This window comes from Oncorhynchus keta, chromosome 9 (assembly GCF_023373465.1).
Source record: "Oncorhynchus keta strain PuntledgeMale-10-30-2019 chromosome 9, Oket_V2, whole genome shotgun sequence".
NCBI lineage: Eukaryota > Metazoa > Chordata > Actinopteri > Salmoniformes > Salmonidae > Oncorhynchus > Oncorhynchus keta.
The window spans coordinates 44975158-44991086 of record NC_068429.1 but is presented as its reverse complement, the minus strand read 5'-3'; the positions used below and the strand labels follow the sequence as shown (position 1 = coordinate 44991086).

The following is a 15929-nucleotide window of genomic DNA, read 5'->3' as shown; positions in this document are numbered from 1 at the left end:
ATTCTTTTTAGTCCTAAAAGCATAGCTTTTGGGACCACAGGAGGACCATTCTGTGATATGGTCACCCTCTGCGAGTTCACTCGTTAAGCCACCCAGATAGTTGCTGAGTGGGGGGCTCCAATCCCCCTGTTTGCTTACATAGACCACAGAGTCTGTGTCGTGGTAAAGAACCCGCCTCTGAAGCTGCTCCATGAGCTTGTACAGTTCAAGTCGGCCATAGGCCGTGGTAAATGCTGCAAGAAACACATTTACATTACCCGGGGGTAGAACCCACTTCTTGTTACGTCGCCATTGCACCAGGGCAATGTCTTGACTCAAGAATGAAAAATTTGAAATTTCGTATTGGTCCGAAAAAACAAATTCCAAAAATTATTCGGGGACTTTAATAATCGACGTTGTTAGCATATTACATCTCTGCAATAATTTGCCCAAAAGCGAATTTAAGTACAATTTCGACACATTTCGTTTGGTTTTGTTGACCTCTATTCTGTCAGGGTCAAGAAGTATGCCTTCTCTGTCATGATAGTCTTGAATGTACCTGTCTTTGCTCTCTCGATCTGTGACCGATGCAGGATAGCCTGAAGCCATTTGCTTGCATCTCAAGAAGGACTTGATGTACTCTTTAAAAACAGTGTCTGATTTCTTGGAAAAGTTCCACACTTCAAAGATTATGGCCACACGATACCCCATCTCTAAAGCCTTAGAGAATTCAACTGTGACCCACACCCCTGTCAGGGCTCTTTCTTGATCGGAGTGATCACATGGGGTTTGTTTTCACTGCAGGTGCGACAAAGGGGAAAGAAACATTTTCCTTGAGGGCTCCTGTAAGGCAACACTGGTATAAACAAACCCCTAGGAGGGTAGACAGTTGCTTTGATCAGACCAAAATAGTAAATCAAAATAGGTAGGTAAAAATCACGATGAATAATTTCCGGATGCCCCATAGGATAGCATGAGGAACTCATTACATGAGGATAAAGGGATGTAAAATCTACATATCCTATTGTCTCGTCGGGTTGCGCTACATACCGCAATGTCAAAGCATTGGTACGGCCGCCATACAAGGCCTGTCGGGGTTCCAGGGGTTCTGGGGTGTCATAGCTGGAAAGGAAGGCTTGAACATGAGGATCAGACTTTTTGAGGGCGGTCCATTCGTGCTCCCACAAAACCTCCACTTTTAGGCCGTAAGTAGCCTGTAAAGAATCCAATTTGTCTTGAAACTCTTGGTACATTTCCCCAGAATACTTTTGGGTTAGGACACACATGGTCTGGGGCACAAAGCAAGATTTACAACCATGGAAGAAACAACCGTTGTACTCATACACGGTCTGAACCCCGTCAATCTGGGTGTAGCCATCTACATGGTAAGAGCCAAACGCCTTCTTCCCCCGATTCAAAGCATGTTGAATAAAAATGTCTTTACCCTGGGCCATATACTCCAACCATTGAATGGACCCACTAGAGTATGACTTGAATTGGCGTCTGTAGTTGTCAGGCGAGGGGATAGCTATAGAGGATGTAGGCAGATAGTGTGTACGATAGGTTTTCATGCATGCCGATGCAATAGTTGTACAACTCCAGGGGTCAATGCCTGCATCTTTGATTACCTCTTCTCTGAATCTGAGGCATCCTTCACGAAGTATAACCACATCATTGTCACAGTATGATTCCATCTCTTTATGGAAATCAAAGGTGCCATGTCTTACTGTCTCGTACCACGTCATGAATCTCTCACGCTCTTTGGGAGACATTTGATCACACCCGTACATTTCGGGACTGGGATATGATCCGACATAATGTAGATTCTCCTCAGATGTGAAGAAGTGGGGGAACCAGCCTTTCACAGAGTTTTCAAAATCCAAGGCCTCGCATGGGTAAGAAGCTTAAACTGTCAATGTATCTCTGGTTGAAGGCTGGGTCTACAAAACACAAGATTTTACTACCTTGAGCTATGACCCTGGGTGCCACGCCTTGCTTGACATTGAAAATAAGAATTTGTTCTTAACTGACTTGCCAAGTTACATAAAGGTAAAAATAAAAAAATAAAAATAGGAATAGCATTGGGTGTTGCATAATAGTCTTTCCTACACAGTTGCGCATGGTAGACTGTGTCCAATCTGAGGTGTGAAAACATGAACGCATTACTTTGATGCTTTCTCTGTTAAATATAACAGGACCCGGCTGTAAATCAAGCAGCCAATACCAGATGCTCAACATCAATTCGCTAGGGATATTGGATCCAACGTGGATCCAGGTACAACTGTCTTCACCAATCCTCGCAAAACACCTTTCTTTCCAGCACTTGGGCTGTTTTTGCATTGCATTAGCTATCACCAAAGCTGTTCATCACTTGACTGTCACTTGGCAAATTTGTTCCCGGATCAGATGTGTGAAAATATCACGGCGTAGCTAATCAGCTGGACACCAAATGTGCAAGTATTATGCATTATTATGGAAGAACCATGTTCATGACAGTATCGAATTAGCTTTTTAAGTATCAAGGTTAGGTGTCTCAATTAGAAGCATTCCATTTTGCAATCATAAATTATTATGGATTTGTGTGCCCATGACGTTACTTTAGCTAATATGGTGACAACGATGTATAGGCTGTGTGTAGCGGTTATGATATGGTTTGGCTTGTAAAGTTTTGTTTTGCCTGGTCACATACAGCTGATGTGTTGTGCATTGAAGTCAACAAGTGAAGGGAACAGGTGAGAGGAGGAGAGTGCATAGCTGCGAGAAGGAATACAACTTGGCTGCTATGAAAGTGAACTTTGTTCATTCGTGATCAGCTGTGTATTCATTCTGCCGATTCTGTTGAAAAACTTTTCTTTAACCTCTTGGTCCTATCTGGCACGCAGGCGTCCCATCTAGAGCTCTGGAAATGCAAACGCGCTACGCTAAATGCTAATAGTATTAGTTAAAACTCAAACGTTCATTAAAATACACATGCAGGGTATTGAATTAAAGCTACACTCGTTGTGAATCCAGGCAACAAGTCAGATTTTTAAAATGCTTTTCGGCGAAAGCTGATAGCATGTAACACCCCAAAAGACCCGCAGGGGACGTAAACAAAATAATTAGCATAGTTGTCGCTACACAAACCGCACAAATAAAATATAAAACATTCATTACCTTTGACCATCTTCTTGGTTGGCACTTCTAGATGTCCCATAATCACTATTGGGCCTTTTTTTCGATTAAATCGGTCCATATATAGCCTAAATATCGATCTATGAAGACTGTGTGATAAACGGAAAAAAATAGCGTTTCATAACGTAACGTAATTTTTTAAAATTCAAAAAGTCGACGATAAACTTTCACAAAACACTTCGAAATACTTTTGTAATGCAACTTTAGGTATTAGTACACGTTAATAAGCGATAAAATTCATCAGGAGGCGATGTCAATTCTATAGGTGTGTGTTTCGAAAAAATGTCTTGGAGAGAGCTCGACCAAAACATCCGGTCGGAGACCGGAGTGAATCGATTCCCTTGATTCGGTTAGACCAAGAATCAACTGCGAATCAAATCACAAGACTCTAGACAACGTGTGGAAGCTGTAGGCACTGCAACCTCGGCCTCATTTAATTCGATTCACTTTGAACAATTCCTTGAAGTCGCGGATGGATATTTTTTTCCATTTTCAGTGATCAGATATTCCTGCACTTTTCGATATATATATATATGCCATTTAGCAGACGCTTTTATCCAAAGCGACTTACAGTCATGTGTGCATACATTCTACGTATGGGTGGTCCCGGGAATCGAACCCACTACCCTGGCGTTACAAGCGCCATGCTCTACCAACTGTGCTACGATGAAACGCACGTTCTGTTATAGTCACAGCCGTGATTTAACCAGTTTTATAAACGTCTGAGTGTTTTCTATCCACACATACTAATCATATGCATATACTATATTCCTGGCCTGAGTAGCAGGGCGCTGAAATGTTGCGCGATTTTTAACAGAATGTTCAAAAAAGTAGAGGGTCGACTTAACAGGTTAATGGAAGCATACAGAACTAAACATGGTAAACATACGTGAATTTGTCCAATAGAAACTCTTGTTTGCAACATTTACATTTACATTTAAGTCATTTAGCAGACACTCTTATCCAGAGCGACTTACAAATTGGACTAATGATTACACCCTATATCAGCTAGATGCAGGCAAGAGTGTAGAAGATGGTATTGAATGTGTCACTGTCTGTCCATGTGTCTGTCGCCTCAAATTTTTATTTTGAACTGTGTCACCTACGTTGTAAACTTTCATTTATAGTCTAGGTTGTAGCAAGCTCATGGGTATAGGGGAAGTATAATTTAGTAGCCTAAACCTATCACTGTTCCATTGAACTGGGTGAATGGAATGTGAATGACAGTCATGCAATATGCTGTAATAGAAATAAGGCCATGCTCATGGAATTTTAAACGGCACTGACCCCATTGGCTATTATCACCACTATATCTTAATGTAATGACATGAAACAAAATGGCTGATTATAATTAATGACTTATCAACAGTTGTAACAAGTTGTCCAATGTAGAAAATCCTCACTGGTACCCTCTTTTATAGAAAGACCTTAAAATAGATACATGATCAGGGGCACCCTAGTGGCCGGGGGCCCTAAGCAACCGCTTATCAATCAAATGTATTTATAAAGCCCTTTTTACATCAGCAGATGTCACAAAGTGCTATACAGAAACCCAGCCTAAAACCATAAACAGCAAGCAATGCAGCTGTAGAAGCACGGTGGCTAGGAAAAGCTCCCTAGAAAGGCAGGAACCTAGGAAGAAACTTAGAGAGGAACCAGGCTTTGAGGGGTGGCCAGTCCTCTTCTGGCTGTGCCAGGTGGAGATTATAACAGTACATGGCTAAGATGTTCAAACGTTCATAGATGACCAGCAGGGTCAAATAATAATAATCACAGTGGTTGTAGAGGGTGCAACAGGTCAACACCTCAGGAGTAAATGTCAATTGGCTTTTCATAGCCGAGCATTCAGAGTTAGAGACAGCAGGTGCGGTAGAGAGAGAGAGTTGAAAACAGCAGGTCCTGGACAAGGTAGCACGTCCGGTGAACAGGTCAGGGTTCCATAGCCGCAGGCAGAAGAGTTGAAACTGGAGTAGCGGCACGACCAGGTGGACTGGGGACTGCAAGGAGTCATCAGGCCAGGTAGTCCTAAGGCATGGTACCGGGGGTCAGGTCCTCCGGGAGGGGAGAGACAGAATTAGAGGGAGCATATTTAAATTCACACAGGACACCGGATAAGACAGGAGAAGTACTCCAGATATAACAGACTGACCCTAGCCCCCCGACACAAACTATTGCAGCATAAATACTGGAGGTTGAGACAGGAGGGGTTAGGAGACACTTGTGTCACATGGCTAGGGGCAAGCCCTGTATGGATGCAAGGGCTGACCATCCATTATATCAAAATTATAGTTTAAACCATGTTTTGAGGCTATAATGTTTACATTTACATTGTTCACAAACATTGCAGTAAAACAATCCTATATTTTGTGTTCTGATGGGGTACGACCAGGACTCTAATATGGTCCTAGATATTTTGCTGTGTGACCTGACATTTTATTTTGGGATTCAGCATTGCGACCAGAGAAAAACATCACCCAGATGATAATTATGGAAATAATGTTGTGAAATAATGTTATGTTGTGCTCCTGTGCAGTTGTGCCTAGAGAAAAAAAGTGAGCGCAGATTTGTTTAATTCAAAGACTACCTGTAAAGAATGCATCAGTGATTTGTATTACTTCCAACTTTCAGAATACTTAATGGTATGGGAATGCCTGTGTCTACCACTTTGTGTCGCCAAAACAGTCATTTCTAAAGGCTTTCCCAGAAAACTTTCCAAATTAAATGTTAACTGCAAAGTATGCTTACCTGACAGAATAATATCAACCATCATGATGATTTCTATTAAACAGGTGGTCTTTTGTTTTGTAATCTCTGCTATTGCGCTTGCATTACAGAAACACCGGCAACCAAACACCAGTCTATTGAGGTGTGCAAGCGAAAATATATATATATTTTTCTCCCAGACCTCAAAAGTGGTCTCCCGATGTGGTTTAAGCATGGCTGTGGACTTAGAACAACAAATGTAGCTGTTTGAGTGATTTTGAGTGTGAAACCCTGGAAAAACACTAGGGAAAATCAGGAACCTGAAAAAAGTAAATAAATGTATTGGCTGGTAAGAATTGTGAGTGGCTGGCAAATTGTTTCATCTACCTGCCACAGTGGCCGCTGGACCAACACGTTTGTTTTTTAGGCCATGTTCGTAAACCATTGCACGGGTCGTTCCAAAACCAGACATTTGTTTACACCTTGTTCAGTCATTTTACTTCATTAGTTCTCCATCTAAACATCTGTGGGCACAGAAAGAAAGGAAAAGGGATAGCTTCTTCAGAAGATTAATGATCATAGAAATGAATGACTTATCCCTTGCATGTCTTCACTCACACATTTGAGACAGTGTAGAATGTTCAATGTAATGCATCTCAATAGGAAGTGCTTTTACACAATGTAAAAACCACCTAATATTCCACAAATTACTTTCTAACTTTAATTACAGATTTTTGTATCAACATTTTAGCTTTTTATAATAAAACAAATGTATTTACAGGCTTAAATATGAGTTTCTAGAGCACAACCAGGCCCCCAAGTTATGAGCTCTGCTGATTGGCTACTGCGTAGCAAACTAGTGGTGCCAAAAGCCCTGGTCTGCCCTCGCAATTCTAAATTTTTGGGCTCTCAAATTAGTTTGTTATGATCAGGTTTGATTCCAACGACTAATTATTTAAAAGTTTGCTACAAATCTAGATATTGAATTAAATAGTGTTCTATTCTGACTACTACATTTGTCGTCACACAGGACCACATGTTGACACAGACCAATCACAGGCCAGCAGGCTAGGAGGAGGCTCCCGATTGACTCTCTCAGGCAGGATGAAAACGACTACATCGACCATGATCCTTTGCTAGTTACGGCCACTTTCACCATGATCTTCAGCATATTTTTTTGTGCCACTCAGCCCCATTCGTCTTCAAAATCAAATAAATAGGAATAGGTGGATGACATCCACTCTATCACTATCTACTGGTTCTAATATCTATGAGCACAACATGTGCTTCAATAGTACCTAGAATTTATATAGGCCCAATATGCTATATCTTAATCAATTAAAAAAAAAAAATCTTCTGGTGCTCCTAGATTTTATGTTGTGCTCCTAACTTTTTTAGGTTGGGAGCGCCAGTGCTACCAATTTTCATTTGATTTATTTAGAGCCCTGGGTACGGCAGTTGAACTAAGCTATTGAAGCATTTCTACGTTATATTCTTCAAGAATATTGGGTATATATCATACATTTACAAGTCCAAAAATGAATGTGGCATCTGCCACTTTAATAGTGATGCAATCAGATTGTTTTGTCTGTAAGCGCAAAATGCAACAAACAGAGAGAGAGAGGAAGAGGAAAAAAAGAAAGAAAGTGTCACCCGCAAGATGATGCAATGAAGCGTGCAATGAAAGTCCTGGAAAAAAGCTCTGAGTTCGCACACTCCTACTATTATGGTGTGGTGGTTGCTGATCAACCGACCGCTGGGGAGAAAGATGCAGATCAACAGTTCAAAGTTTTTCTAATGACCCCTGGCATAAACCCCTGGGATTTCCTGTCTAACTACTTGTTGTCAAGAGCAACTTCAACAAAACAACTATTACAGAGATAACAATAGACCAACACCTTGAAAATAAAATACCCCCCCCCCTACAGTAGCCAATAGTGCGTTTCCGGTCGGACTATGATAAGAGAAACAGTTCAGTCCAGTTCCACAATCATCCTGGTATCTTACTGCAGTTAGGTCGAGCCTGAAGAGGAGTGACGAGACCCCCATCACATATCATTAAGTGGAAAGAACAGTCATTGTGACAAAGAACCGCTTTAGTTTGAAACAATTCACACACCTGTATTTCACATAGACCTACAGCGAACGTAAACCTGTGCCACAGTAACCTGATACATAAACAAGCTGCTACCTGAGCTTTTTACAGTGAAGTTCAAAGTAGTTATGTAACTGCAACATGTAATCACACTGCTCCAGCTCTTACCATGGCTGATGTCCCATCAGATATGAGGACATCATAAACTGAAGAGGAGCCTATAGCGGACAACTGACTTCAAGGACTTCACTCCCACTCTCCCGAGCACCTTTGTATTACACTGGAATGATGAGAAGGACATAAAAGGCAATAGAGTTTTATTTCAGAACACCCAAGTGAAAACAGGACGAAAATACTCAGTTTTATTGCCCGTGCCATTTTCCACAAATCTGTGATCTAGTTAGCAGTTAAATTGTACATTTTGTAAGTACACACAAGCACAGCAAGCCATGTGCCAAGTCCTCAAAGAAGGCCAATAGTTCACATAATGCAAGCCTGTATATCCAAAGCACCAATTTTCAGTGTGGAGTGTGCAGCCTCTCTGCTCTAGACTGAGATGAGATCCACCGTAGGCTATATTAGCATGCATATGGGTCATGCTGCACTGTCTATAGCCCGGCACAACCCCCTGCCCTGACTGTCAGGCAATTCCTTTCTGCTGTTGGACAAAGACCAATTAAGTGAAAGGCTGAGGGGGAAATGTATTCCGGCCTAAATAGGAAATGATCTACTGAAGTTTTTCTAAACCTATTAGAAATAAATAGGTAACTGCCAAAATAAAGGAAACACTTGAGTAAATGAGGGATACAACATATATTGAAAGCAGGTGCTTCCACACAGGTTTGGTTCCTGAGTTAATTAAGCATCCCATGCTAAGGGTCAGGTTTTAAAAGGCCCAGTTGCCCATTATTTTGGCTACCATGGCTAGAATAAGAGATCTCAGTGACTTACCATGGCAAGAAGATTTCAGTGACTTTGAAAAAGGGGTCTCAAAGGAGCATAAGGGGGTTTAAAGTGTGTGTCTCAGTCACCAGAACCCAACCCAATTGAACACTTATTGGGAGATTCTGGAGCGGGGCCTGAGACAAGGTTTACCACCGCCATCAACAAAACACCCAATTATGGAATTTCTCATGGAAGAATAGTGTCGCATTCCTCCAATAGAGTTCCAGACACTTGTAGAGTCTATGCCAAGGCACATTGAAGCTGTTCTGGCGCACCCTATTAAGACACTTTATGTTGGTGTTTCCTTTATTTGGGTAGTTACCTGTAGTTTCTTTGAGTACAGTACATATCGTAATCAATTGGGGAGATTTAGTATTTTCTCGACTTGGTAAAGATACAGGATGTTTTTGTCCTTAGTGTACAGGTTATGTAAGATATATAACTCTGTTCTGGACAAGATAGGATTTGGTAGAATATGTTGTTAGTAGAGAATACACGGTAAAGATGACAGCTCTGAGCTGTGTGTGTTCCTGTGTCTCTTCTTTTGGCAGAACATATAAAGAATTGGTCCCATGTTTCATGAGCTGCAATATAAGATGGATTTTTGTCACACAGCTAAATGCCACAGATGCCTCTAGTTTTGAGAGAGCGGGCAATTTGCATGCTGACTGCAGGACTGTCCACCAGACCTGTTGCCAGACTATTGAATGTTAATTTCTCTACCATAAGCCGCCTCCAATGTCATTTTAGAGAATTGTGCAGTACTTCACAACCGCAGACCACATGTAACTACGCCAGCCCAGGACCTCCACATCAGGCTTCTTCACCTGCGGGATCGTCTGAGACAAGCCACCATTACAGCTGAGGAAAGAATTTGCACATCCGAAGAATTTGAGTACAAACTGTAAGAAACCATCTCAGGGAAGCCGATCTGCATGCTTATCATCCTCACCAGGGTCTTGACCTGACTGTAGTTTGGCGTTGTAACTGACTTCAGTGGGCAAATGGTCCCCTTCGATATGGCCACTGGTATGCTGGAAAAGTGTGCTATTCACGGATTAATCCTGGTTTCAACTGTACAGGGCTGGGGGCAGATGGCAGACAGTGTGTATGGCATCGTGTGGGCGAGAGGTTTGTTATGAACAAAGTGCCCCATGGTGGCGGTGGGGTTATGGTATAGACAGGCATAAGCTACGGACCACGAACACAATTGCATTTAATCTATGGCAAATTGAATGCACCGTAATGAGATCCTGAGGCCCATTGTCGTGCCATTGTTGCAAAGATCCATACACAATTTCTGGAACCTAAAAATGTCCATGGCCTGCATACTCACCAGACAAGTTACCCATGGAGCATGTTTGGGATGCTCTGGATCGACGTGTACGACAGAATAATATCCAGCAACTACAGTTATTGAAGAGGAGTGGGACAACCTTCCACAGGACAGAATCAACAGCCTGATCAACTCTTTGTGAAGGAAGTGAGTCGCTTTCCATGAGGAAAATGGTGGTCACACCAGATACCGACTGGTTTTCTGATCCATGCCCCTATCTTTTTTTTAAGGTATCTGTGACCATCAGATGAACGTCTATATTTTGCAAATGTATATAAAAAAAAAACGGATAACATTTACATAAGTATTCAGACTCTTTACTCATTGATGAAGCACCTTTGGCAGCGATTACAACCTTGAGTCTTCTTGGATATGACACTACAAGCTTGGCACACCTGCATTTGGGGAGTTTCTCCTATTCTTCTGTGCAGATCCTCTCAAGCTCTTTCAGGTTGGATGGGGAGGGTCGCTGCACACCTATTTTCAGGTCTCTCCAGAGATGTTTGATTGGGTTCAAGTCCGGGCTCTGGCTGGGCCACTCAAGGACATTTATAGACTTGTCCTGAAGCCACTCCTGTGTTGTCTTGACTGTGTGCTTAGGGTCGTTGTCCTGTTGGAAGGTGAACCTTCGCTCTGGAGCAGTAAGCACCTACACAATTATAAAATGTTGTCTTGTTTGGTGGCAGAACTCATTAAAATATTAACCATTGTGTAGAATTATACCCAAATATATTCAAATATATATTTCTACTTTTGTGTACCTATTTAGGATACATCACCATGAAGAGAATGACATTCATATCCATAATGCACAGTTCTTCCAGAAATGTATTTTGTCAAATGTAAATTGTTAAAAGTAGTCCTTGTGTTAGACCATGGTTTGTTAAACTTTGAAATCAATGGTTTTTGTTTGGCATATATTTTAAGTGAAATATCTTGAGTCTCATCGCAATTCTGTTATCGTGGAATTGCCCACGACAGCTTTCTGTTTTATCCTTGCAGAATTGGGTCTTCTGAGATAATAAATAGTAAAGATGACAGCTCTGATCCTTGTGTTTTTCTGTCTCTTCTCCGGACTCCTGCAGAGCTGGGTCTTCTGATGAAGTGCATAATGTGTATATGTGTAAATAGTGAAGATCACAGCTCTGAGCTTTAACTTCCTCCCGTGTCTCCTCTCCCGGCAGAGCTGGGTCTTAGCTTTGTGTTGCTCTGTGTGTCTGTGTCTCCTCTCCTGGCAGAGCCGAGTCTTCTGATGAAGTGCATAATGTGTACATGCTTTAAATAGTAAAGATCACAGCTCTGAGCTTTATTTCCCCACTGTGTCTCCTCTCCTTTGCAGAGCTGGGTCTTCTGATGAAGTCATGCATTGACCAGGGTCAGCTGGTACCTGATGACGTCATATCCCGTCTCATCCTGACAGAGATGAGGAACATAGACCAGAGCAGCTGGCTGCTGGATGGTAAGCAATAAGCACCTGCACCACACTCATTACTGCGACCGATAGAGGGGATAAAAATGGGGAAATATAGAAAAAAGGTTATAATAACAAATATAGCTCTGAGCACCAATGAACAGGGTTCACGGGATGACAGAAAGGACACGAGATCAGGTGGATAACAAAGCAAGCACTCTATCATGTGAAAGCATTACCATGTTTATCTCTCAACACCACAAGGTTGACACAGGTGACGTTTGACGAGTACAGGTAGGTTGGTTATCTTTGAATGCAGCATCTAATCATTGTCCATTTCCTTAAGAGGCTAATTCATTGAGTCTATATACCAAATCTGGAGTCAATCTGATTTATGGTTCACGAGAAGAGGATTGTTAAGCAGTAGCATATGTGCTAACATGCATCTATAGGTAGAATGCAGGCATATTTGAATGCAGGTATGTAAACCTCATCATGAGTGGATGTTTTGGTGTCTGGAGCAAGATAATCGCCGTGAGGAGCGTGGGACCAGACCATGTTTTCCGGAGATACGCAATGTGTCTCCAGTGCGCATCCACAACCCGGTACGTTCTTTGGCAGCTCCTCGCACTTGCCGTGCGAAAGTGAGCATCCAGCCAGGACGGGTTGTGCCGACTCAGCGCTCCTGGTCTCCAGTACGCCTCCTCGGTCCAGGATATCCTGCGCAGGCTCTATGCACTGTGTCGCCAGTGCGCCTTCACAGCCCAGTGCGTCCTGTGTCAGCGCCCCACACTTGCCGGGCTAAAGTGAGCATCCAACCAGGACGCGTTGTGCCAGCTCTACGCTCCAGGCCTCCAGTGCGCCTCCATGGCCCAGTATATCTTGCGCCGGCCATACGTACTGTGTCTCCAGTGCGCCTTCACAGCTCAGTGCGTCCTGTGCCTCCACCCCGCACTCGCCCTGAGGTGCGTGTCATCAGCCCGGTGCCACCTGTACCGGTCCCACGCATCAGGCCTCCAGTGCGCCTGCAAAGTCCAGAGCTTCCGGCGACAGTTCCCAGTCCAGAGCTTCCGGCGACAGTTCCCAGTCCAGAGCTTCCGGCGACAGTTCCCAGTCCAGAGCCTCCAATGACGGTCCACGGTCCGGAACCTCCAACGACGGTCCACGGTCCGGAACCTCCTACGACGGTCCACAATCCGAAACCTCCTGAGACGGTCCACGGTCCGGAACCTCCTGAGACGGTGTACGGTCCGGAACCTCCTGAGACGGTCCACTCTCCGGAGTCCCCGGCGACGATCCACGGCCCGGAGCCCCCGGCGACGATCCACGGCCCGGAGCCCCCGGCGACGATCCACGGCCCGGAGCCCCGGCGACGATCCACGGCCCGGAGCCCCCGGCGACGATCCACGGCCCGGAGCCCCCGGCGACGATCCACGGCCCGGAGCCCCCGGCGACGGTCCACGGTCCGGAGCATCCGGCGACGATTCACGGCCCAGAGCCCCCGGCGACGATCCACGGCCCGGAGCCCCCGGCGACGATCCACGGCCCGGAGCCCCGGGCGACGATCCACGGCCTGGAGCCCCGGGCGACGATCCACGGCCTGGAGCCCCGGGCGACGATCCACGGTCCGGTTCCTCTGGCGACGACCCACGGTCCGGTTCTTCCGGCAATGAGCCACGGTCCGGTTCCTCCGATAACGTGTCCACGAGCGGAGTGGGCACTTCGCCCCGCACCGAAGCCGCCCCCGACGGTTGATGCCCACCCAGAGTCCGCACCTTTGGGGGGGTACTGTCATGCCCTGACCATAGAGAGCTTTTATTCTCTATGTTGGTTAGGTCGGTGTATGATTTATCTAGGTGAATCATATGTCTATGTTAGACTAGTATGGTTCCCAATCAGAGGCAGCTGTTTATCGTTGTCTCTGATTGGGGATCATATTTAGGTAGTCATTTTCCCATTGTTCTTTGTGGGATCATGTCTATGTATAGTTAGTTGCCTGTGAGCATTATTCTAGCTTCACGTTTCGTTTGTGCGTTTGGTTGTTTTTGTTCTTTGAAGTTTTCTATTCCGAAATAAAGGATGGAAACATACCACGTTGCATCTTGGTCCACTCCTTATGATGAATGTGACAATTGAACAGATCTTGATTGCTTTCATGCTATTTATGACAACTTTGATGTTTTTATAGATGAATAGATGTAATGTATGCTTTTTGTGGGGAAAAAGCCACAATGAATAAAAATGTCTCTCAATGGGTTAAAAACCTTAGACCACTAATATGACAACTGATATTGTATGTGATAAAGGGGAATAGACTGTCAGATCAATTTATGTTCAGCCTGGCCCAAGGCGGTTTTCCATTTCAAAATGGCTGTCCAAGTGGAAGATAATGACAAATTGTACAGTCATACATGTATCATGTTTAGGGTACTATAAAGAGTTAGAATGATTTGACCTTTTACAAAGCATCTCACCAACAGAACTCTAAGCCTGGTTGTGTGGTGCATTATCCTTAGCAGTTAGGCTTGGCGAGCTAGGCTCCTGGTAGGGTAGTCTGTTATAAGGTGACCTATCTTCTCTCAATTCATCTTTCCATGATTCCTCGCCTCCTTTCTTCTCGGATTCCATGTCATCTCCTTCTCTTACGCATTGGAGGAAAAGGTCAGAGGGAAGGAACTTTGGAGCTTCTCACCGTATATGGTTAAGAAGGTTGGTTAAGAAGGAGGCAAAGAATTGTGGAAAAATGTATTGGAAAAGAGCCTGACTCTCCTCCTTTCCTGTCAGGGTTTTCGAACTATGAAGATCTATAACATCAGCTACGCTAGTGTATTATACACTGAGTGTACAAAACATTAAGGACACCTTCCTAATATTGAGTTTGCATCCCCCCCTTTTGCCCTCAGAACAGCCTCCATTCGTCGGAAGAATGAACTCTACAAGGTGTCAAAAGCGTTCCACAGGGATGCTGGCCAATGTTGACTCCAATGCTTACCACAGTTGTGTCAAGTTGGCTGGGTGTCTTTGGGTGATGGACCATTATGGACATACAGGGGGAACTGTTGAGTGTGAAAAACCCAGCAGCGTTACAGTTCTTGACACAAACCTACTACCATACCCCATTCAAAGGCACTTGACTCTTGTCTTGCCCATTCACCCACTGAATGGCACACATACACAATCCATGTCTCAATTGTCTCAAGGCTTAAACATCCTCCTTTAACCTGTCTCCTTCCCTTCATCTACACTGATTGAAGTGGATTTAACAAGTGACATCAATAAGGGCTTATAGCGTTCACCTGGATTCACCTGGTTAGTGTATCATGGAAAAAGCAGGTGTCCTTAATGTTTTGTACACTAGGCGTATATCTCTAAGATTATGACTGGGTCTCTCCTGTCTGGCAGGGTTCCCCCGTACCGTGTCTCAGGCAGAGACTCTGGACAACGTGTGCAGTGTGGACACAGTCATCAATCTGGACGTGCCTTACCAGACCACCAAACAGAGACTGACTTCTCGCTGGCTCCATCTGCCCAGCGGACGTGTCTACAACATAGACTTCAACCCACCCAAGATCGCTGTAAGTTAGGTCAATGAGCCACAGATGTATTTGACAGCTAGATAAAGGGTGGCAGCTAGCCTAGACGTTAGAGCATTGGGCCAGCAACTGAAAGGGCGCTGGTTCGAATCCCTGAGCCAACAAGGTGATGAATCTGTCGTTATGGCCTTGAGCAAGGCATAAGAGCATCTGCTAAATGACTGAAATGTAGATACTACTGAGTTATAGTGAAGCTTCTGCTCTAAATGTGTATGGCCACATTTTACACAGGTCTTAGAATGTGTAATTACACTGTAATTAGAATGTTATTACACATGTAATAACCATGTAACAGGATAGTAAAAACTCTGATATGGCAGCTATGTCTTGTTCCATCTCTCCCAACACACAGTTGCTCTTGTCGTTAGCTAGCTTTATATGAATATACAGCTGCTCTTTAAAAACACTTAATTGTCCTAATCCACCATGCAACCATCTAACACTCATGTTATCAAAATTTGGGTATTCATATAAAAATGTCCTTGAACGTTATTGTACTCATTTCAGACCGAAGATGTGGAATATGATAAGAATGGCGCCACAGGGGTGTTTTTTCGCATTGTTTGTAATTTATTTTGTACGTAATGTTGATGCTACCGTCTCTTATGACATAAAAATAGCTTCTGGATATCAGAACAGCGATTACTCACCTCGAACTGGACAAAGATTTTTTCTTTAATGAGTCTGACGCAA

At 43.8% G+C, this 15929-nt stretch overlaps 2 protein-coding genes across 2 annotated transcripts in view; one reads left to right on the top strand and one right to left on the bottom strand.

The window, feature by feature from the left end:
• LOC127931865 (uncharacterized) overlaps nt 1-15929 on the bottom strand; it is a 143435-nt gene that overhangs the window by 9512 nt on the left and 117994 nt on the right. The gene's annotated exons all lie outside the window — the stretch shown is intronic.
• LOC118387922 (GTP:AMP phosphotransferase AK3, mitochondrial) overlaps nt 1-15929 on the top strand; it is a 47854-nt gene that overhangs the window by 12790 nt on the left and 19135 nt on the right. Inside the window, exons 2-3 of the mRNA XM_035776752.2 lie at nt 11572-11691; nt 15046-15218. Of these exons, the coding sequence (XP_035632645.1) occupies nt 11572-11691; nt 15046-15218 (293 nt within the window). The remainder of the gene's footprint in view (nt 1-11571; nt 11692-15045; nt 15219-15929) is intronic.